Genomic DNA, 22,828 nt, shown 5'->3' on the forward strand with positions numbered 1-22,828 from the left:
ACTAGGTAACCAGTTACCTAGGTAACCAGTTACCTAGGTAACCAGTTTTAACTAGGTAATCAGTTAACTAGGTAACCAGTTAACTAGGTAACCAGTTAACTAGGTAACCAGTTAACTAGGTAACCAGTTAACTAGGTAACCAGTTAACTAGGTAACCAGTTAACTAGGTAACCAGTTAACTAGGTAACCAGTTAACTAGGTAACCAGTTAACTAGGTAACCAGTTAACTAGGTAACCAGTTAACTAGGTAACCAGTTAACTAGGTAACCAGTTAACTAGGTAACCAATTAACTAGGTGAGCAGTTAACTAGGTAACAGCTAGCTAACCAGTTAACTAGGGTATTGAACTGAAGGCCTGTAGATAATAAGATCACTGCTCTTCTCCATCTGACTCATTAGCTCAGTTGGTAGAGCATCGGTCCGGTGAACGAAGGTCCTAGGTTCAAATCCTGGATGCTCAGTGAATTTTGTCACTGACTGTCATTTATGTAGGTATGTGGAGACTTGTGTTAAAAACCTTTCTCTTAATGTTATTTTATTTCAATTTCTTCCAGGAGAGATTCACCAGTCCAGGAGCAGGCAGAAGGAAAACCAGAGGTCCTTGCTGAGACATGTTTACGAGATGTAATGAGACGAGCTGCCTATGCTAACATACATGCTGTCCTTAAGCCAGTACTCAGGTATAGAACAGAAAACATTTGAAAAGGATACCCAAAAACATTCTAATAAAAAAAAGTTGTCCAAAGTCAGCAAAGCACAAAAAAATACACCGAGTGTGAATACCTTTACAGTCATTAAACTTATTGCTGAAGAAATTTACTGCCTTATATTAGTGAAAAGATAAAAGGAACATTTTTCTAAAATAAAATGAAAAATCTAAAATATAATGAAAAACAGTACAGGTGTGCTAACATACTCTGCAACTGATAAGGCTAAAAAACAATTTTTTTTGAAAATGTAAATGTCAGATGGATTTGAAAAAAAAATGTAGAGTTAACATAGGATAGTACATACACTTCCAGTGTGGTTACCACAAATCACTATGTCTTTGTTCACACCATTTAAACGAAAAATATATCTGGGGTAATTTCACTGGGGTAATGAGAAACTATGAGCTTTCTTCTGATACTAAAATCTCAGTTTTGATAAATTAAAATGGGGGATGAGGCTGTCGATCAGGTCAAAGAACTTTAAGCTATTCCTTCCAGGTTTAAATATTTTTACTTTGAAGGGGATTGCAGAGATTGGTCTTACGTTTCAATGTGTCTGATGAAGATTGTCTATACCATTAATCAATTCACCTCCTATTGACAGACATGAGAATTTTCAGGCTTTTGCCTGAATTCAGGCAGTTTTGTTGTCCAAATTTATGCATTTTTCTTCAGCCTGTATTCGCACACTTTTTTCAGGCGTTTTCAAAAAAGCCATTCTCATGTCTGTATGGAAGACATGACCTTAATTTTCCACACAGGTGGTGTAGATTTCAAATTCAGGTACTTCTATTTGAAATTCACACCCCCTATGTGGAAGATTAAGGTCATCTCCTCCATAGGGGTTGTATGGATTTCAATTGGAATAGCCCAATGTTCCCATTGTTCATCGCTTTTAAGTTGTCCTGTTTTTGATGATTTATTTTTGCAGGCATTTGGATCTTCATGAGATGTGGGTTCCTAATGATTTTGCCATCAAAGCTTTCAAAGTTATCATGTACTCTATACAGGTAAGTATATATGTAGCAGCCTTACTCTGTGGAATTTAGGTGTGCCATAATTCCAGGATTGGACCGGACTGTAAAATTGATAAAAGGTTGTCCGGTCCTGAGAAATAAGGGAAAGTAAGTTTCCCTGCAAGGTGCCAAATGATCTTTTTTTTTCCTCAAAAATGTGCAATTTTAGCAAAAGTATTCATCTTTTCATTGGGAATTTAATCCAAATCACATTGTATAGCCTCAGAGTGATCACTGTATGTTAGTAGCTCAAAAAATAATGTTATACAGTCTATTTTTTTTAACTGGGGATACCTAGTTTCAATCAAACACTCTTAAATTTAACCCAACTGATACACCAAAAGGCCCAAAATGCAACCCCTGTTTGCGGCACATCCCTGTTTGGCTGGTCATTTGTACTGAGTACCCCCCCCCTGAAATGTCAATGCAGGTAGTGCAGTTTTCAAAATGGGGATAATTACCTGCAGGTGACTTCATTTGAAAATTACATCCCCTATCTGCGTGGGAGATTAACCGTATCACCCTCATGGGTTTTTTATCCTATCTGAAGGGAAAGAAGAGTGGAAAAAGGAGTGTAGGTGAACAAAGAAGTCACTTAGACCCCTTGCGTGACAAGCACACGATCAGTAGCCACAAGAGTTTCGATTCTGTACTAGGAGTGATTGTGGCATGAGATCATGTGGGAGGCATGCGTGTTCATTGGTTTTCTGTGTTAGTTTTTGTTAGATTTAGCAATAATGGTTAAGATGTCTTTTATAGGGAGTGTATTATATAGATATCAACAGAATAGCCTAATGTTCTAAAATGTAAATGTCTTTTGCCATGAGAACCTGTACTTCCTCAGAAGCCATGACGGTATCTTGATTTGCTGCGGTTTTGGCAGTTTTGTGACTGTCCACAAGTTAATGACTATTTTTACTGACTAATTTACATTCCGTTACGCATTCCATCTACAGTCTCAGTACCGTTACGTCACTCCGCATTTCTTGTTGCTGCATCTGGATGAAAATATGAAGAATACACCGCAAATAAAGCGCAGCATGGTGGGAGTGTTGAAGGAGACTGTTGCCATTGCAGCAGATGGAGCTGTTGGTAAGTTACATGTAGTTGCCACATGTACATTAGTGTAAGGACCAAAGTTAAATGGGCTCAATAAAGGGTGGTTGGAGCCACTTTTAAATATGTTGTTTTATTATCAACTGGAATTGTGTGATTAGGTCATTTTGAAGTCACTATATGGAATTTTAAAATTGAAAATCTGTGAGACCCCTGAAGATGTATATTAGGCAACGAGAAAACCCTAGCAGCATGTAAACTGATATAAAACTCTACTATTCATTCATTCATTCATTCATTCAATTTATTCACACATGATTTCACATATATATAGATAACAATATTTCCAAAATCATATATATAATATGTATTATATACAAAATTTAAGCATCAATAACAAAAACAAATTTAATTAAGTTGGTAACATAATGAAATGTATCTGAAGGATAGTACAGAATTAAATGGTTATATTACAAATCACAATCGCAATTTCCGAAATTATATATAGTAGGACAAATTTATATAAAAATATTTACACATAAGATTATGATTAAATAGCAATTCAATTAATGATACAAATTTAATTTGTACAAAAAGTTAATTAAAGTACCAGTAACTCAGTAGATTTTGAAAGCGAAAGAGAATAATATGAAAGGGTGAAAAAAAAAAACATGTGAAGGAGAGGCCAAATAAGCCCAAAGGGCTTTAAGGCTGGTCCCACCTTAGCAAATTTGAAAGTGAAATATTAGAATAGGGAGGGGGTGAACATGACAAGACAGAACAGTACAAGACAGGACAAGACGAGACAGGGCAGGGCGCGAAAGGATCAATCAGGACAGGGATAATACAATGCAGTAGCAGTCAAAAACCAAAAAAGTTGACAATGTAGTGGATCGATTTCAAATAGGCCTATTTAAAATAAGCGCATGCGTGCACGGTACCGAGGCCTATAGCCAAAACCAACATCGGGATTTGACGGCAGTATTTGTTTAAAACATATTGAACTATTTATAAGATGAAAGAAAATGATATATGATACTTGAAAATTATATAATAGGTTTATTTTATTTAGATAAGTACTTTTTAATCAGGCGGTCCTTCAAGCTAGTTTTGAAGCTTAATATATTCTTTGAGTTTATTATATCTTTGTTTAATCCATTCCAGGTTTTAGGTCCAGATACTTTAATCGAGTATTTGATTAAATTAGATGTGTGTTTAACTGTAGTAAAATGCTCAGCATGTCTAGTGTTGTAGTTGTGAATGTCACTGTGTTTTAAAAGAAAGTTGGAGAATGATTTTGGAAGGGTTTTGTTCTCATAGCGGTACATAAAGAGACCTGTTTGTAATTTATTTATGTCAAAGATATTTAGTGTTTTAAAATTATGGAAAATTTGCTTTGTGTGGGATAGGTAACCAGAGTTGTTAATGATACTATCAATTAATAAAAATTAAAAATGAATAAAATTAGCATCCGTCAATCCATCTTGAAATGTGTGGAGGGACATTCGGCCTGAATTGTTAAAAAGTGGCCGAAAAGAACAAAAAATGGGTCATTTGCCAAAAGGTAGGTGGACATGTCCCTCCTGTCCCCCACCCCAGGATTTATGTGCATGGTCCATACCCCATGTTTGTAATTAATGTTACAACATTTTTACATGTTTGTAATCTAATAAATATAAGCCTAACCTATCTCTGGCTAATATCTCAGTTTTGTATTTGCCGACATTACCCTGAGTGGACTAATAAATCGGGTCACATTTCACAAATATTTGTAATATTGCCTCCTGCATTATTTTATATTTCCTATTACAGGTCCATCTGTCTTAGAGATTTTCAACTCCTTATTGCGCCATCTGAGATCATCTGTTGATCAGAGGTTGTCGAATCAGAACGGTGAACAACGATCCAGTCAGATGATGATGTATAGCGAAGAAATGCTATTTGAGGAGGGGATTATTGACACTATAGGTAAGATAGTCACATCAGGCAGTATATAGAACACACACCACATGACATACAGGGCTGAGGAAACTACAAGGCTGACATGCCACTTAAAAGTAATTAGAAATTGAAAAACAACATACTTACATATATTGGGATGTTGAACCCCAACGATTTAGAAAACAAAATTTTGCTTTAGCAACACATAACACATTTAGAATTTAATTAGAAGTTTAATTTTTAGAAGTTTAATTTAATAATTTTCACATTTAGAATTGTTTGTGAAGATTTCATGATTATGTGCTAACTCAATAGCGACATCAAACATGACGATACCGTATCATTGCCGACCTGGGTTGTTGCCACATTGACAATGGGCACCTGCAACAATGCTGGGTTGCCCTACATTGTCTGATGGGTTGGATAACACAAATGAATGGAGATAGGCGACAGCCCAAATTAAACCTATATCTGGTGGACCATTTTGCCATTTCTTTCTGTAAGCTTGTAAAATCTGTGTTTTTTTAAAGCTCGGAAGTGGATTGATTTAATTATAAAATGTGAGTGAAAAAACAACAACTTGTAGCGTGCATTTTATTCCTCTTGCTTCCACCAAAATATTTTGGTGGACAACAACACATATATTTTTTGTTCAATTTGAGGAGAATGCCAGTGTGACATTTTTTTAGGTCGCCTTTGTGATAATAATTAATCCATTTGGCAGGTTGCCTGTAGACATTTATATGCATTGAGCTCTATGAATCTTTGCTCTGATTTATATGTGACCTGCTAGCACATAATTACCATAAAGTCGCAAGGTGTTAGTCACTCAAAATGCTGGCTACTGCGTTGGTGTTCACTCACCTGTTAAAGCCACTAAGTATGTCTGTATGTCCTTTGTGAATGGGGGCACAATTATGGGCTATTCACGAAAGATGATACTACTGGCTTGTACAGGTGGCGGCAAACAAAGAACATCAACTTAGTCAGACCAAATATCTCGAAACTACAAACTCAACAAAATGAGTATAAAGTCGCGGCGACTTTACTCCGATTTCGTGGTAGCAGGTCACATAATAATGTAAAAAAAAATATAAGCGGAATCTTTGCTGGTACATAAATGATACCAATTTGTCATTATTTGAATTTATTTTTATTTTTTTATTTTTTTGTATTATCAGGTGTATTTGCCAGTATCTTACCAGATTACCAGAAGATAGAAATCATGATGTTCATCATGGGCAAGGTACCATTACCCAATAGGAGGAGTATCCGTGAAGAGGATGACAATGATACTGTCGTAGAAATGAATGAGTAAGTATAGCATGGAAGGTGCAACTTGAATTTGGTTCCTTACTTATCTTGCTTCTTAAATTATAAATGGGGAACAATAAAAGAATACTGTCAGGTCGGCCAGTGAACACTGAAAAACACATGTACACATGTTTGGTATGTGTACATCCATATCACAGGCCTGAGAATTTTCAGGTTTTTGCCTGAATTCAGGCAGCTTTATTGTCCAAATTTACGCATTTTTATTTTTTGCAACACGTTTTGGGCCTTTTAAGGCCAAATTCACATGCTTTCTCAGGCAGTTTTCAAAAAAAGCCATTCTCATGCCTTATATCAAAAGGAATCGCTTGTCGGTGTTCCCTTTTAACATAATAGCTAGGAATAAATAAACTGAATGGCTTGCTGTTGAAAGTCAGCAGCAATGTTCAGGATCCCTCTCTGTGTTGGCAAACCTTGACAGCATACCGATCATGGACGAAAAAGATAACAGACTGCGTACAAGCAGTCAAAGTCTCGGCATCACCCAATAATGAGGGCCGATTGTTCTACAAAATGCGACAGGCAAAACCTCTACGTACTCACCGCATATTTTTACGGTCTATCGCGAATCGCGATGGCACACAACACTCTAGAGCATATACGTGAAGGCACGCAACGCTGGTGTGACTAGACACGGCACGATAGAACAAACGGCCCTCATGAATATGCAAGAATTTACAGCATACAATGCACAGGGACTTTGGCTGTTGATACATGGTCTGTAGTAGTCTGTTATTCGATATATACACTATGAGCTGTAAAAGTCTCATTTACAGTTACACAATTCAGTAACCTAAACTCAAAATCTGACCTCAACTCTTGGAGTATGAGTTTCAGTACCCAACACATTCAAAGGTCATTCTATGAATGTACAATCATACTGAGGTTAAAGTACTGTGTACTGACTGATGATGATGTTTGAGATCCTAGTGATACCTTAAATGATTACACCTCATAAATATTCATGAGTAAATCATGCCACTTTATTGGTCAATCGCAAACGACATAACCATGTGTGATAGTTTTCCCTATCTACATGACAACCTCATCCCCATAGCCTAAGTTCAGAGTAATAAAACAAATAGAACATGTTTTATATTGGGGAATTATGGCAATTGTTTTTCATGAGGTACTGGCTTTGAGCCTATCTCCTGTCACCCTCCTGGTTTAGGGTACCTCTGGAAAAATAGTTTTCCCTATTTCCCTTCAAAGTATGTAGTATTTGTATAATATTCACGAATCCGACTTGACACATTCCTACACCTCAATGGCGGCCAAAGCTGGGGGCTTCCATCCATTTTACGCCACGCCAGTACCACAGGCTCCCATGATGCTGCGCAAGTGCGACGCACTCCAATGCGCTTGCGATAGTGGGCATATTGGATCGCAATCCAAACGAACTAAGCTAGTTTGGCGCGTATGGCCCCCAGCTATGGCCGACTTAACCCTGACCATCACTTGGCTCGTCGGATTCGTCTATAGGTAGAGGACAATTTTGATTTCGATTTTGTTGCTAAAAATATTTTGTTGTGTTTATTTGATAGGGAAGGAGATATCCTTCTTCAAAACAGACTACTGAAAAGTTTGCTGGAAGTCGCTAATCAATATTCCACAGTTTCATTGGCAACAACATTCCCGGCATCATTTCTGCAGCCATTGCTGAACATGTCCATTGTACGCAGTTCAGGTAAATTAACATTGAAGACAAATCAAGTTAGAAGTTGGATTTTGTCAAGGTCATTATAGGTTATCTGGGATCAAATAAGTAAAGATAAATGGATTGTCATGAAACTTGGTAAAATTGGTCGGCATTATAAGTTAATTTTTATCGTGGTAATATTAAGGTCATCAGGTCAGAAAAGTTAAGTTCCAATTATTTTTTTCTTGAAATTGAAAGGCATAATTTTGCAAGGTAATTAATTTTAAGGTCAAGAGGCCGTCTCTGGTCAAGTAAGTAAATATTCTTAGATTTTATCATAACGGCCAGTAGAGCCTTGTGGTTACAAACCACTATATTTATTTTGCATATCTCTAATTAATAGCCAATTGCATTAGTAGCTTGATTATGAACCATGTTACAAACATATCGTTTTGCTCACCACATACTGACAAATATGCTACCGTGGGGGGGGACACTCTCATCAGGTCTAAGGTGGATTCTTTCAAAGTAAGGGAACTTTGCTTAGGTGAGAGGAAAATATAACAAAAATGGGGGCTTTTGGGTGATAGGTGGACTTTTGGATCTAAGTTTATTGGGCATCGGGTAAGAACGTAAGTGAAAAAAAACAGCACGATCCGCCGATGCTGGTGAATTTCTCTGCGATATATCTTATAATAATCTCTTCTTGCATTCTTTCAGAAATTCGGCTAGTTGTTCAAGAAATTTTCCACACTTTACTGGATCGTCATTCCAACACAAAGAAACTGCATCGTAATTGTGAGATTTCCAAAGACATCACCGAAGTAGGGTTGACTGTTGAGAAGGCTTCTAGACAAGATATATTATTTATGAGAAAGGTATGCATGCGGTAGTGAGAAATTTGTTTTTGTTTTTTGCAACTGAAGTGGTCAAGTTTCAGAGAAGTTGTCTGCTTATTAGAACTATATCAATCAATATTTATCCAGAAATTTGGCCATATGAAAATAAAAAATCTGTAAATGTTAAAAGAAGAGGGGTGATACCCCTATACATGTGTAGCACTGTAAAAGCTCCCATAATTGTTCGATGCCGTGCACAGGCACTCGCCCATCTGGCCAAGGGCAGCTGCGGTGCCAGGAATTTTTTCGTGGGCATTGGGGTGGGGGCAAAGTGAATTTCAGGAGGGGCAAAATCAAGAAATGTTGCACAAAATTGCAGCAAAAAGTGGAAATTTCCATAATTTGGGTTTTTTTACTGGGTAGGGGGTAAGAGTTCTGACTGGGGGACATTTGTACTACAGCTAACCCTAACCCAAGGATTTACTATAGCTAACACTAACCCAAGGAATAAGCCACTTTAGGCTTAGTGTTTTACATGGTATTTTAGTACACCATGGAGTATTACAATCATGCACCAATTCAAGGAAAATGGAGTACGTTCATGTGGACTCAGAGCAAATCACATATCATGACTTAAATACAATGTGCTTTCCTATATTTCTTACAGAATGGAGCTGATATACAATGGCACATATATGAGAATCTCACCAGGCCACAAAACTCTACAGAGAACTTTGTAGCTTTATATTGTACACTGGCACTTCTTGTTGTAGAGTTAGGAATAGAGGATATATTAGTGGACTTGATCAGATTGTCACTGGCATTGCAGGTAAGATATCTTTGTTACTGAGTAGCAGTCACAGAACTGTAGCTTTATACTGTACACTGACACTTCTTGTTGTAGAGTTAGGAATAGAGGATATATTAGTGGACTTGATCAGATTGTCACTGGCATTGCAGGTAAGATATCTTTGTTACTGAGTAGCAGTCACAGAACTGTAGCTTTATACTGTACACTAGCGCTGCTTGTTGTAGAGTTAGGAATAGAGGATATATTGGTGGATTTGATCAGATTGTCACTGGCATTGCAGGTAAGATATCTTTGTTACTGAGTAGCAGTCACAGAACTGTAGCTTTATACTGTACACTAGCGCTGCTTGTTGTAGAGTTAGGAATAGAGGATATATTAGTGGATTTGATCAGATTGTCACTGGCATTGCAGGTAAGATATCTTTGTTACTGAGTAGCAGTCACAGAACTGTAGCTTTATATTGTACACTAGCGCTGCTTGTTGTAGAGTTAGGAATAGAGGATATATTAGTGGACTTGATCAGATTGTCACTGGCATTACAGGTAAGATATCTTTGTTACTGAGTAGCAGTCACAGAACTGTAGCTTTATATTGTACACTGGCACTGCTTGTTGTAGAGTTAGGAATAGAGGATATATTAGTGGACTTGATCAGATTGTCACTGGCATTGCAGGTAAGATATCTTTGTTACTGAGTAGCAGTCACAGAACTGTAGCTTTATATTGTACACTAGCGCTGCTTGTTGTAGAGTTAGGAATAGAGGATATATTAGTGGACTTGATCAGATTGTCACTGGCATTGCAGGTAAGATATCTTTGTTACTGAGTAGCAGTCACAGAACTGTAGCTTTATATTGTACACTGGCACTTCTTGTTGTAGAGTTAGGAATAGAGGATATATTAGTGGACTTGATCAGATTGTCACTGGCATTGCAGGTAAGATATCTTTGTTACTGAGTAGCAGTCACAGAACTGTAGCTTTATACTGTACACTAGCGCTGCTTGTTGTAGAGTTAGGAATAGAGGATATATTAGTGGACTTGATCAGATTGTCACTGGCATTGCAGGTAAGATATCTTTGTTACTGAGTAGCAGTCACAGAACTGTAGCTTTATATTGTACACTGGCACTTCTTGTTGTAGAGTTAGGAATAGAGGATATATTAGTGGATTTGATCAGATTGTCACTGGCATTGCAGGTAAGATATCTTTGTTACTGAGTAGCAGTCACAGAACTGTAGCTTTATACTGTACACTAGCGCTGCTTGTTGTAGAGTTAGGAATAGAGGATATATTAGTGGACTTGATCAGATTGTCACTGGCATTACAGGTAAGATATCTGTGTTACTGAGTAGCAGTCACAGAACTGTAGCTTTATACTGTACACTAGCGCTGCTTGTTGTAGAGTTAGGAATAGAGGATATATTAGTGGACTTGATCAGATTGTCACTGGCATTGCAGGTAAGATATCTTTGTTACTGAGTAGCAGTCACAGAACTGTAGCTTTATACTGTACACTAGCGCTGCTTGTTGTAGAGTTAGGAATAGAGGATATATTAGTGGACTTGATCAGATTGTCACTGGCATTGCAGGTAAGATATCTTTGTTACTGAGTAGCAGTCACAGAACTGTAGCTTTATACTGTACACTAGCGCTGCTTGTTGTAGAGTTAGGAATAGAGGATATATTAGTGGACTTGATCAGATTGTCACTGGCATTACAGGTAAGATATCTTTGTTACTGAGTAGCAGTCACAGAACTGTAGCTTTATATTGTACACTGACACTTCTTGTTGTAGAGTTAGGAATAGAGGATATATTAGTGGACTTGATCAGATTGTCACTGGCATTGCAGGTAAGATATCTTTGTTACTGAGTAGCAGTCACAGAACTGTAGCTTTATATTGTACACTGACACTTCTTGTTGTAGAGTTAGGAATAGAGGATATATTAGTGGACTTGATCAGATTGTCACTGGCATTGCAGGTAAGATATCTTTGTTACTGAGTAGCAGTCACAGAACTGTAGCTTTATATTATACATAGCGCTGCTTGTTGTAGAGTTAGGAATAGAGGATATATTAGTGGATTTGATCAGATTGTCACTGGCATTACAGGTAAGATATCTTTGTTACTGAGTAGCAGTCACAGAACTGTAGCTTTATATTGTACACTGACACTTCTTGTTGTAGAGTTAGGAATAGAGGATATATTAGTGGATTTGATCAGATTGTCACTGGCATTGCAGGTAAGATATCTTTGTTACTGAGTAGCAGTCACAGAACTGTAGCTTTATATTGTACACTGGCACTTCTTGTTGTAGAGTTAGGAATAGAGGATATATTAGTGGACTTGATCAGATTGTCACTGGCATTGCAGGTAAGATATCTTTGTTACTGAGTAGCAGTCACAGAACTGTAGCTTTATATTGTACACTGACACTTCTTGTTGTAGAGTTAGGAATAGAGGATATATTAGTGGACTTGATCAGATTGTCACTGGCATTGCAGGTAAGATATCTTTGTTACTGAGTAGCAGTCACAGAACTGTAGCTTTATACTGTACACTAGCGCTGCTTGTTGTAGAGTTAGGAATAGAGGATATATTAGTGGACTTGATCAGATTGTCACTGGCATTACAGGTAAGATATCTTTGTTACTGAGTAGCAGTCACAGAACTGTAGCTTTATATTGTACACTGACACTTCTTGTTGTAGAGTTAGGAATAGAGGATATATTAGTGGACTTGATCAGATTGTCACTGGCATTGCAGGTAAGATATCTTTGTTACTGAGTAGCAGTCACAGAACTGTAGCTTTATATTGTACACTAGCGCTGCTTGTTGTAGAGTTAGGAATAGAGGATATATTAGTGGACTTGATCAGATTGTCACTGGCATTGCAGGTAAGATATCTTTGTTACTGAGTAGCAGTCACAGAACTGTAGCTTTATACTGTACACTGGCGCTGCTTGTTGTAGAGTTAGGAATAGAGGATATATTAGTGGATTTGATCAGATTGTCACTGGCATTGCAGGTAAGATATCTTTGTTACTGAGTAGCAGTCACAGAACTGTAGCTTTATATTGTACACTGACACTTCTTGTTGTAGAGTTAGGAATAGAGGATATATTAGTGGACTTGATCAGATTGTCACTGGCATTGCAGGTAAGATATCTTTGTTACTGAGTAGCAGTCACAGAACTGTAGCTTTATATTGTACACTAGCGCTGCTTGTTGTAGAGTTAGGAATAGAGGATATATTAGTGGATTTGATCAGATTGTCACTGGCATTACAGGTAAGATATCTTTGTTACTGAGTAGCAGTCACAGAACTGTAGCTTTATATTGTACACTGGCACTTCTTGTTGTAGAGTTAGGAATAGAGGATATATTAGTGGATTTGATCAGATTGTCACTGGCATTGCAGGTAAGATATCTTTGTTACTGAGTAGCAGTCACAGAACTGTAGCTTTATACTGTACACTAGCGCTGCTTGTTGTAGAGTTAGGAATAGAGGATATATTAGTGGACTTGATCAGATTGTCACTGGCATTACAGGTAAGATATCTGTGTTACTGAGTAGCAGTCACAGAACTGTAGCTTTATACTGTACACTAGCGCTGCTTGTTGTAGAGTTAGGAATAGAGGATATATTAGTGGACTTGATCAGATTGTCACTGGCATTGCAGGTAAGATATCTTTGTTACTGAGTAGCAGTCACAGAACTGTAGCTTTATACTGTACACTAGCGCTGCTTGTTGTAGAGTTAGGAATAGAGGATATATTAGTGGACTTGATCAGATTGTCACTGGCATTACAGGTAAGATATCTGTGTTACTGAGTAGCAGTCACAGAACTGTAGCTTTATATTATACATAGCGCTGCTTGTTGTAGAGTTAGGAATAGAGGATATATTAGTGGATTTGATCAGATTGTCACTGGCATTACAGGTAAGATATCTTTGTTACTGAGTAGCAGTCACAGAACTGTAGCTTTATACTGTACACTAGCGCTGCTTGTTGTAGAGTTAGGAATAGAGGATATATTAGTGGACTTGATCAGATTGTCACTGGCATTGCAGGTAAGATATCTTTGTTACTGAGTAGCAGTCACAGAACTGTAGCTTTATATTGTACACTGACACTTCTTGTTGTAGAGTTAGGAATAGAGGATATATTAGTGGACTTGATCAGATTGTCACTGGCATTGCAGGTAAGATATCTTTGTTACTGAGTAGCAGTCACAGAACTGTAGCTTTATACTGTACACTAGCGCTGCTTGTTGTAGAGTTAGGAATAGAGGATATATTAGTGGACTTGATCAGATTGTCACTGGCATTACAGGTAAGATATCTTTGTTACTGAGTAGCAGTCACAGAACTGTAGCTTTATATTGTACACTGACACTTCTTGTTGTAGAGTTAGGAATAGAGGATATATTAGTGGACTTGATCAGATTGTCACTGGCATTGCAGGTAAGATATCTTTGTTACTGAGTAGCAGTCACAGAACTGTAGCTTTATATTGTACACTAGCGCTGCTTGTTGTAGAGTTAGGAATAGAGGATATATTAGTGGACTTGATCAGATTGTCACTGGCATTGCAGGTAAGATATCTTTGTTACTGAGTAGCAGTCACAGAACTGTAGCTTTATACTGTACACTGGCGCTGCTTGTTGTAGAGTTAGGAATAGAGGATATATTAGTGGATTTGATCAGATTGTCACTGGCATTGCAGGTAAGATATCTTTGTTACTGAGTAGCAGTCACAGAACTGTAGCTTTATATTGTACACTGACACTTCTTGTTGTAGAGTTAGGAATAGAGGATATATTAGTGGACTTGATCAGATTGTCACTGGCATTGCAGGTAAGATATCTTTGTTACTGAGTAGCAGTCACAGAACTGTAGCTTTATACTGTACACTAGCGCTGCTTGTTGTAGAGTTAGGAATAGAGGATATATTAGTGGACTTGATCAGATTGTCACTGGCATTACAGGTAAGATATCTTTGTTACTGAGTAGCAGTCACAGAACTGTAGCTTTATATTGTACACTGACACTTCTTGTTGTAGAGTTAGGAATAGAGGATATATTAGTGGACTTGATCAGATTGTCACTGGCATTGCAGGTAAGATATCTTTGTTACTGAGTAGCAGTCACAGAACTGTAGCTTTATATTGTACACTGACACTTCTTGTTGTAGAGTTAGGAATAGAGGATATATTAGTGGACTTGATCAGATTGTCACTGGCATTGCAGGTAAGATATCTTTGTTACTGAGTAGCAGTCACAGAACTGTAGCTTTATATTGTACACTGACACTGCTTGTTGTAGAGTTAGGAATAGAGGATATATTAGTGGACTTGATCAGATTGTCACTGGCATTGCAGGTAAGATATCTTTGTTACTGAGTAGCAGTCACAGAACTGTAGCTTTATACTGTACACTAGCGCTGCTTGTTGTAGAGTTAGGAATAGAGGATATATTAGTGGATTTGATCAGATTGTCACTGGCATTGCAGGTAAGATATCTTTGTTACTGAGTAGCAGTCACAGAACTGTAGCTTTATATTGTACACTGACACTTCTTGTTGTAGAGTTAGGAATAGAGGATATATTAGTGGACTTGATCAGATTGTCACTGGCATTGCAGGTAAGATATCTTTGTTACTGAGTAGCAGTCACAGAACTAGCTTTATACTGTACACTAGCGCTGCTTGTTGTAGAGTTAGGAATAGAGGATATATTAGTGGATTTGATCAGATTGTCACTGGCATTGCAGGTAAGATATCTTTGTTACTGAGTAGCAGTCACAGAACTGTAGCTTTATATTGTACACTGACACTTCTTGTTGTAGAGTTAGGAATAGAGGATATATTAGTGGATTTGATCAGATTGTCACTGGCATTGCAGGTAAGATATCTTTGTTACTGAGTAGCAGTCACAGAACTGTAGCTTTATACTGTACACTAGCGCTGCTTGTTGTAGAGTTAGGAATAGAGGATATATTAGTGGATTTGATCAGATTGTCACTGGCATTGCAGGTAAGATATCTTTGTTACTGAGTAGCAGTCACAGAACTGTAGCTTTATATTGTACACTGGCACTTCTTGTTGTAGAGTTAGGAATAGAGGATATATTAGTGGACTTGATCAGATTGTCACTGGCATTGCAGGTAAGATATCTTTGTTACTGAGTAGCAGTCACAGAACTGTAGCTTTATATTGTACACTGACACTTCTTGTTGTAGAGTTAGGAATAGAGGATATATTAGTGGATTTGATCAGATTGTCACTGGCATTGCAGGTAAGATATCTTTGTTACTGAGTAGCAGTCACAGAACTGTAGCTTTATACTGTACACTGACACTTCTTGTTGTAGAGTTAGGAATAGAGGATATATTAGTGGACTTGATCAGATTGTCACTGGCATTGCAGGTAAGATATCTTTGTTACTGAGTAGCAGTCACAGAACTGTAGCTTTATACTGTACACTAGCGCTGCTTGTTGTAGAGTTAGGAATAGAGGATATATTAGTGGATTTGATCAGATTGTCACTGGCATTGCAGGTAAGATATCTTTGTTACTGAGTAGCAGTCACAGAACTGTAGCTTTATATTGTACACTGGCACTTCTTGTTGTAGAGTTAGGAATAGAGGATATATTAGTGGACTTGATCAGATTGTCACTGGCATTGCAGGTAAGATATCTTTGTTACTGAGTAGCAGTCACAGAACTGTAGCTTTATACTGTACACTAGCGCTGCTTGTTGTAGAGTTAGGAATAGAGGATATATTAGTGGACTTGATCAGATTGTCACTGGCATTGCAGGTAAGATATCTTTGTTACTGAGTAGCAGTCACAGAACTGTAGCTTTATACATAGCGCTGCTTGTTGTAGAGTTAGGAATAGAGGATATATTAGTGGACTTGATCAGATTGTCACTGGCATTGCAGGTAAGATATCTTTGTTACTGAGTAGCAGTCACAGAACTGTAGCTTTATACATAGCGCTGCTTGTTGTAGAGTTAGGAATAGAGGATATATTAGTGGATTTGATCAGATTGTCACTGGCATTACAGGTAAGATATCTTTGTTACATAGGCCTACTTGGGGGGGGGGGTCACTGGCATACTAAAGTGCATACCCATGCTTGTCACAGCATCTCAAAGTTAGATCCTAAATTTTCACCCCTTATTGACGTAAGATATTAGACAGTTTACCCGCCAAATGGCGTAAGACACTAAAACGGACCCTTCAATGGCGTAATGTGTAATGACAATTTTCTCAGTATGGGTACTAATAAAGAGAATACAATGGAACTCATTTTTTGTTTCTTTTGGTTTAGTACTGGGAAATCAGATGACGAACACTCTGCGAATAAGTGACCCTTAATGTCGAAGACTAGATGAAATTACAACCCTAAACGTTGCAGGTTGATGTACTGTAATAACTCAATTTTCAAAATTTCTGATTTTGGTCTGATTCATGGATCAAATCATGCGTGCAATTTGACAATATTGTTTCCTCATTTTCTGTGTTACAGAGTTTGGCAAGCGACTCTGAATCCAAGCTTCCATCGGCACACAAGTGCGCCCTCCATGCAACGATAGGACGATATTTTAACCTAATTGGTCAGCTGACTGCCATCCCTGCATTGTGTCAACACGTGTGGACTGTAAGTAATGTTGTGTTAACTAATGTTGTGTTACCTATTAACCTAACCTATCCTGCTACATATAGTACTGCCGACCTTAAATATTTTTATTTTTAAAAGGTAATTTCAATTTTTTTTTAAATCCTGACCTACCTACCCACTTTTTTTTTTCTTAATGTTTGATCAATTTTTAGGCCCAAGGAAAAAAAGGGGTAAGAAGTCAGAAATTTCTGCCATCAAAATAGAACAAAAATGCATTTATTTAATAATTGCATTGCGGCATTTATTTAATGCGCATACAGCATTTATTTTTTCATTTTCTTCTGAGAAATACTTTATCCCTAAGGGTGGATGATTTGCATAGGGGTGCAGACGATGTGTCAATACAGGCTCTAGCTCTGGGACAAGCATTTTGTGCAAAAAGTATCCAATGTCTGTTGCAAATGTTGAAATAGTAGGCAAATAAAGTCACTGCTGCAAAATAATTCTTCTCTGTGTTGAAAACTTGAAATCAAATGGGAATTTTGAGACTTGGGGATTTAATTAAGGTGGCAGCTTATATTCTAATTTTTGTTATGCCCATATGCAGGTCATAGAAGCCAGACAGAAGTCAGCTCCAGAGTTGCTGCCACCAATCAACATTCAGACAAGTAACAAACAGACTTTAGGAAGGTAAGAACCAAGATGCGAGATGCGTGCTGCCTTTTAATGTTAAAAAAAATGTTGTGTATCCGTATTCATGCTAAATTGATGTGCTTCAAATCCTAATTTTTATTGTGATTATCAGTTTCAAAGTGGGTGAAATGTGAAAAATATGTGTAATGATGGATGTATTATTAAAGGTACTATGTAAGTGAATTTGCTAAATCAGAGAATCTAAAATATCATCGTAAACCAGATTTGTGCAGTTTTGTAAAGAATTTATGTGCTCTAACATACCCTGGAAGTAATAAAAATGAACCCGACTTTAATTTGAAAGGCGTACAAAAGGTCATGTTATTCATTGTTGGAGTACATGTAGTCTCCATACAGAAGGATTCCTATTTGTGACTTCCTACTTGAACTTATGAGCGTAAAGTCGCAAGTTAGTAGTTTCGAGACATCCTGGGTGCTGATGTTCATTGTTTGCCATGCACCTGTACAAGCCAGAAGTATGTCCTTTGTGAATGGCCCATTGTGCCCCTATTCACAAAGGATATACAGACATATTATTGGCTTGAACAGGTGCATGTGAAACAACACCAATGCAGCCGTCAGGACGTCTCAAAACTACCAACTTGCGACTTTACGCTCATTTCATAGCAGGTCACATTTATTGGTGTGCATTCATAACTTTGATATGGTATTTTTTACAGCTCCTTGAATCTTGATAATCTGCCAGAGGAATACCTATTCTCATATGAGGTGATCACTGAAGCCCTTAGTAGTAGTGGATTAGATGCTTCAAGGCTAGCAATGCCATATGTACATGAACATAATGGTAAGTAGATTTACTAATGGGCTATTCCAGGTGAAATCCATCCACCCCCTGTTACAGACCTTTGGGACTTTTTATTTTGAAAAGACCATCTACATGCCAGGGACATTCAATACATAAAGAAAATAATTTGTATACCCCTGCCCCTCGAAAAATACAGTTAGCCAAAAATTAAGGTACCAGTTGTGTTCACCCCTGTATATCCTAAATAAAGAAAAATATGTAAGATTATAAAACAAGCAGCCAATACCTGTACTCTTTAGCTCTGATTTAAGACTTTATTTGTTCAATTTGGTTGAGAATTAAAGAAACGGTGATCTAAAACTAATGAAGAATCAAAATCAAAAGTTGCAATTTTGTGTTCTAATCAATGAAAGCATGACACTAGTTTTAACATGCTAATCAATGGAAGCATGGCGCCAGTTCGCGAACACGTTGTGTACAAATCAATAGGGCATCATATGGAGCAAACTTTTAAATTAGCATCTTCCTTGAGTTTTTGGATCGTCGTGTGGATATTTCTTGAACTATTTCAACAAATGAGTTCTTAAATTAGAGCTAAAAGATGTAGCTATTGGCTGTTGGTTCCATTATGACATATCTGTCTTTGTTTAGGATATACAAGTGATGAACATAACTGGTACCTTAATTATTTGGCTTACTGTAGTGCATTGCATTATGTACTTACTCGATGGAGTCACCCGTTCATTCAGGTAACCTCATTTGAAATTCACACTCCCTGTGTGGAAGATTTTAAAGGCCATGTCTTCCATGGGGGGGGGGGATGGTGAGTATGGATTTCAACTGCATTAGCCCAATTTATACTGTATAAAATGATGGTTTATTATTATTATTATGATTTAATATCATCTTGTTGTTCAAAACAATTAATGGTGCTGAAATATCATATTTTTCTACAAAAATGTGAATTCACATGAAAAGTTCTGATGCAAAAACCAATATATCCATTTTTCTCAATTTGAAATATTATAGGAAAATATAACTGATGAAATATAAAGATAATGATAAAAAAATATGTGTTACTTTTGATCATAGTTTTATTAATCTACTTCAGAATTTTTAAAGTAGGGTGTCAGTTAAGCTAGCATTATAGCGCAGATGTTGATGGTCTTCAACTTAAAAGGTTGAAAATGGCATTCATCGACTTTCCATTTGAACTCCTATTCTTCATAATATTGCAAAGCAAGCAGATAGCCTTTATGAAGCTGTTGTTTCCCTATTTTTTACTTCATTGAGGTTATTTTCTTTTTCAGAGCCTCGTCCACACAGTGCAGCCGACTTGGGATCTATTCATATTGACTTAGCAGAGTCTGCACAGTCTTCCCCAACTGCTGCAAGGGTAAGTTGCATCCTCATGGGTGGTGTGTGAGGGCTTAGGGGTATTCGGTTTCCCTTGGAATGCGCTCGAGGCAATGGTTGTCATGCAAAAGCGACATGGATGGTGGGCGCATTTGATGCGACATGCATGCGATACCAGGACGTTAAAGATGAGATGAGAATTGTTTTTGTTGATCTCCGCGCACTGTCGGCAAAGACCCTAACCCCCAATCTTCTGCCCATAGCTGATGATGCGATTGAACGTATCGGTATAGGGAGTACCGCCTCTCCTTCTCTAATTCTATGGGGCTGGCGCACAACCCTCATAGACACATTGAAGCAGGCTTGAAATATATTATTATATTCATATCGACTTGTAATCCACAAGCTTCCCTAAGTCTCAGCTACAGTAGGTTAATTTTAGGCCTATCATTAACATCTGCTGAACATGGATTTTGTAAAAAGGTGAAATCAAGATATGAGATAAGAGAGTGAAACTGGCTGATATTACATATTTAACCATCTCTTCTGTGGGGAAATGACATCACAGATGTAAACATCAATGTCCTTATTTACATATACTGTATTGTTTGTAATAAATGCCCCGGGGGCATTGCATTTTTCCAAAGGGGGGGGGGCATTTATTGCAAGTGAGTTGTCAATGAACAAACTTGAAAATCTGGTTCAATTTCCCGATGGTGCTCCTGTAGACAGGAGGGATTTAGTACTATACTAATGCTATTTTCATGGCGCTGCCCACATACAGAAATTGAGTGGAAAATGACATTTTTGTGGTAAATACAAAAGAATTACATCTGTAAGTGCATCATCAAGCAAGATGGTGAAATTCTACCATTAGTAGGCAAAAACTTACGTTTTTCTGCTGACAGTTTCGCTAGAAATCTTCAATAACATCCGGCCGAGATTCCCCCTCCAAGCAGATAGATCAATAACAACATCAATCGCTTTGAGAAATCCAGAAGGTTTCTGGCGAGCCATAATAGGGTTTGTACATGTAATTTTTTTTTAAGCTCACTCACACAATATGACATAGAAATGTTTGCATTTTTGTCAATTTTTCACAGAAATATTGGAGGGGGGGTGTTTATTAGAGGGGGAACATTTATTATAAACAGTACGGTAGCTGCCATTCTGCTTGCTTGTCCTAATCCATGGCCATATAAGATGTCTACCATTTTGTAATGCATCTAGAAGGATGGGCTATATAATAGGGCTAGCACAATGCGCCCTGAGCTATATTCACAGGGAGAGGCCTACACTGGGCCCCTGCTTCCCACTTATGACGTTCACCAACCCTGTCCTGCAATGAATTGGCTCTCATGAGTGCTCCTGATCACATGGGCACTCTTTATTTTTGTCCTGTGTCCAGGCATGGGGGCAGAGCCTCACAACCTGGCTCAACCTGTGATCTTTACTAACCGTAATGCCCCTAAATTCTAGAAGTCTGCCAGATCCTACTGTCTGGAAGGAAAAAAATATAAAGGTGACCCATAACACATAGATTGTAGATTGAGGGGTGCTGAGCCTGTGCCCTCTGATCGTATCAAAGTGAGTTAGCAATTACATCACTTTGTTACCAGTATCCGATTAGCTAACTTTTCAAATATATACAACTTTTCCAAAACAGAAACAAATGCAGGAACAAATCACATTTGAGTCTCTCAAGAGGATCCTGATATCCAATGCCATCGACGGGAATGAGCCAGAAGACGACAGGGACAAACGGTTGGACATACTGCATAGTTTCCAGAACTCAACTTTGGAAGAATTGGCATCTGCTGCGGAACAAAAGGTACATTGTGAATAAAGATGGCCAGTGTGTTGGCTAAGATGTCTCATGCAGTATGTCCAAGTGATCCAATAACTCATAAGTGGTCTTTTCAAAAAATTGCCCCGCAAATGTATTTTGAAGTCTGAATGAATGTAATCATGATTAGACTTAATGCACATTGTTTAATCATTCAACATTTAAGAGAAGTAGTTCTAAAGGTCTTTAAATGTGTGACTGTGTACTTGCGATTTGAAGCTGCGCCCATTGAAATGCATATTCACTGCCTGGCCAAGAAAGAAAGTAGTATAACATGTACAATCATCAATTCAATAATCGCTATTCAACTGTCATTATAATGTATCATTTGTGTTTGCTTTGTTTATTAGAATGAGAGGTGGCAGAAGAAATTGAATGAAATCTTGGATATGGTTATCAAGTAAGTAAAAGCAATATTCTAGTGACCAGGGGTTTAAAAGGCTTACATGTATATCTGGATTCTCTATTTATTTCTCAATTATAGTAATTTGAACTCTGTTAAAACCAATAAGTGGTTGTATAATACCATTTTGTTGATATTTTCTCTCCTATACAGCACTCCAGTCACGCCAGCCGGTAGCCCAACAAGACCAGATCCAACCGCTCCATTGCAGCTTCAGTCAGTACCAACATATGAAATGAAATTCCCTGAACTTTGTGTCTTCTAATAAGCGAGGTGCAAGATTTATATTAACTTATTAGGTCAAGTCTCAGGAGTTTTTTCAGCTTGCTGTTAGTCCGCTAGCTAGCTCCCACAGACTCCGTACAAATTACTACACTAAGATGTGTTGCAAATATGGCTCTCTGGTATAACAATGCCCCATTCTTTAGGTCAGTTTGTTTCATATGATCTTATGTGCTATCATTTATTTAATGTTAACTGTGATGTATTTAAAACTTAGTTTTGTTAACCCAATCCAATTTACTACACAACTACTAATTTACTGCAAATTAGATGTGAGTGTCAAGACAGCAATGAACTGCTGTAAATGTTACTGAGATCCAATAACTTGTAGGTGGTCTTACAGTGGTTAATAGTGAATTATATATTTACCAAAACGTGTCAGCTACCAAAGATAGTACAGTGAATGTAAAATGAGTAGACGTATGCTTGTTGTTTGATCAATCAACATTTAAGGCAGTGTAGTCATGAAGAAGAAGTTCTAAAGTTCTGAAGGTAAAGCACAAAA

At 37.6% G+C, this 22,828-nt stretch overlaps 1 protein-coding gene across 1 annotated transcript in view; it reads left to right on the plus strand.

Moving 5' to 3' along the window:
• The window catches only part of LOC140140082 (protein EFR3 homolog B-like), a 34,783-nt gene extending 12,199 nt beyond the window's left edge, over positions 1-22,584 (plus strand). The window contains exons 7-21 of the mRNA XM_072161901.1: positions 555-680; positions 1,642-1,720; positions 2,683-2,818; positions 4,595-4,750; positions 5,905-6,037; positions 7,600-7,742; positions 8,415-8,572; positions 9,201-9,362; positions 16,885-17,016; positions 17,585-17,667; positions 18,351-18,475; positions 19,747-19,832; positions 21,459-21,623; positions 21,989-22,038; positions 22,195-22,584. Coding sequence (XP_072018002.1) covers positions 555-680; positions 1,642-1,720; positions 2,683-2,818; positions 4,595-4,750; positions 5,905-6,037; positions 7,600-7,742; positions 8,415-8,572; positions 9,201-9,362; positions 16,885-17,016; positions 17,585-17,667; positions 18,351-18,475; positions 19,747-19,832; positions 21,459-21,623; positions 21,989-22,038; positions 22,195-22,306 — 1,846 coding nt within the window. The 3' untranslated portion in view covers positions 22,307-22,584. The remainder of the gene's footprint in view (positions 1-554; positions 681-1,641; positions 1,721-2,682; positions 2,819-4,594; positions 4,751-5,904; positions 6,038-7,599; positions 7,743-8,414; positions 8,573-9,200; positions 9,363-16,884; positions 17,017-17,584; positions 17,668-18,350; positions 18,476-19,746; positions 19,833-21,458; positions 21,624-21,988; positions 22,039-22,194) is intronic.
• Positions 22,585-22,828: the final 244 nt, after the last annotated feature.

The sequence above is a fragment of the Amphiura filiformis genome, chromosome 18 (assembly GCF_039555335.1).
Source record: "Amphiura filiformis chromosome 18, Afil_fr2py, whole genome shotgun sequence".
In the NCBI taxonomy this organism is placed as follows: Eukaryota; Metazoa; Echinodermata; class Ophiuroidea; order Amphilepidida; family Amphiuridae; genus Amphiura; species Amphiura filiformis.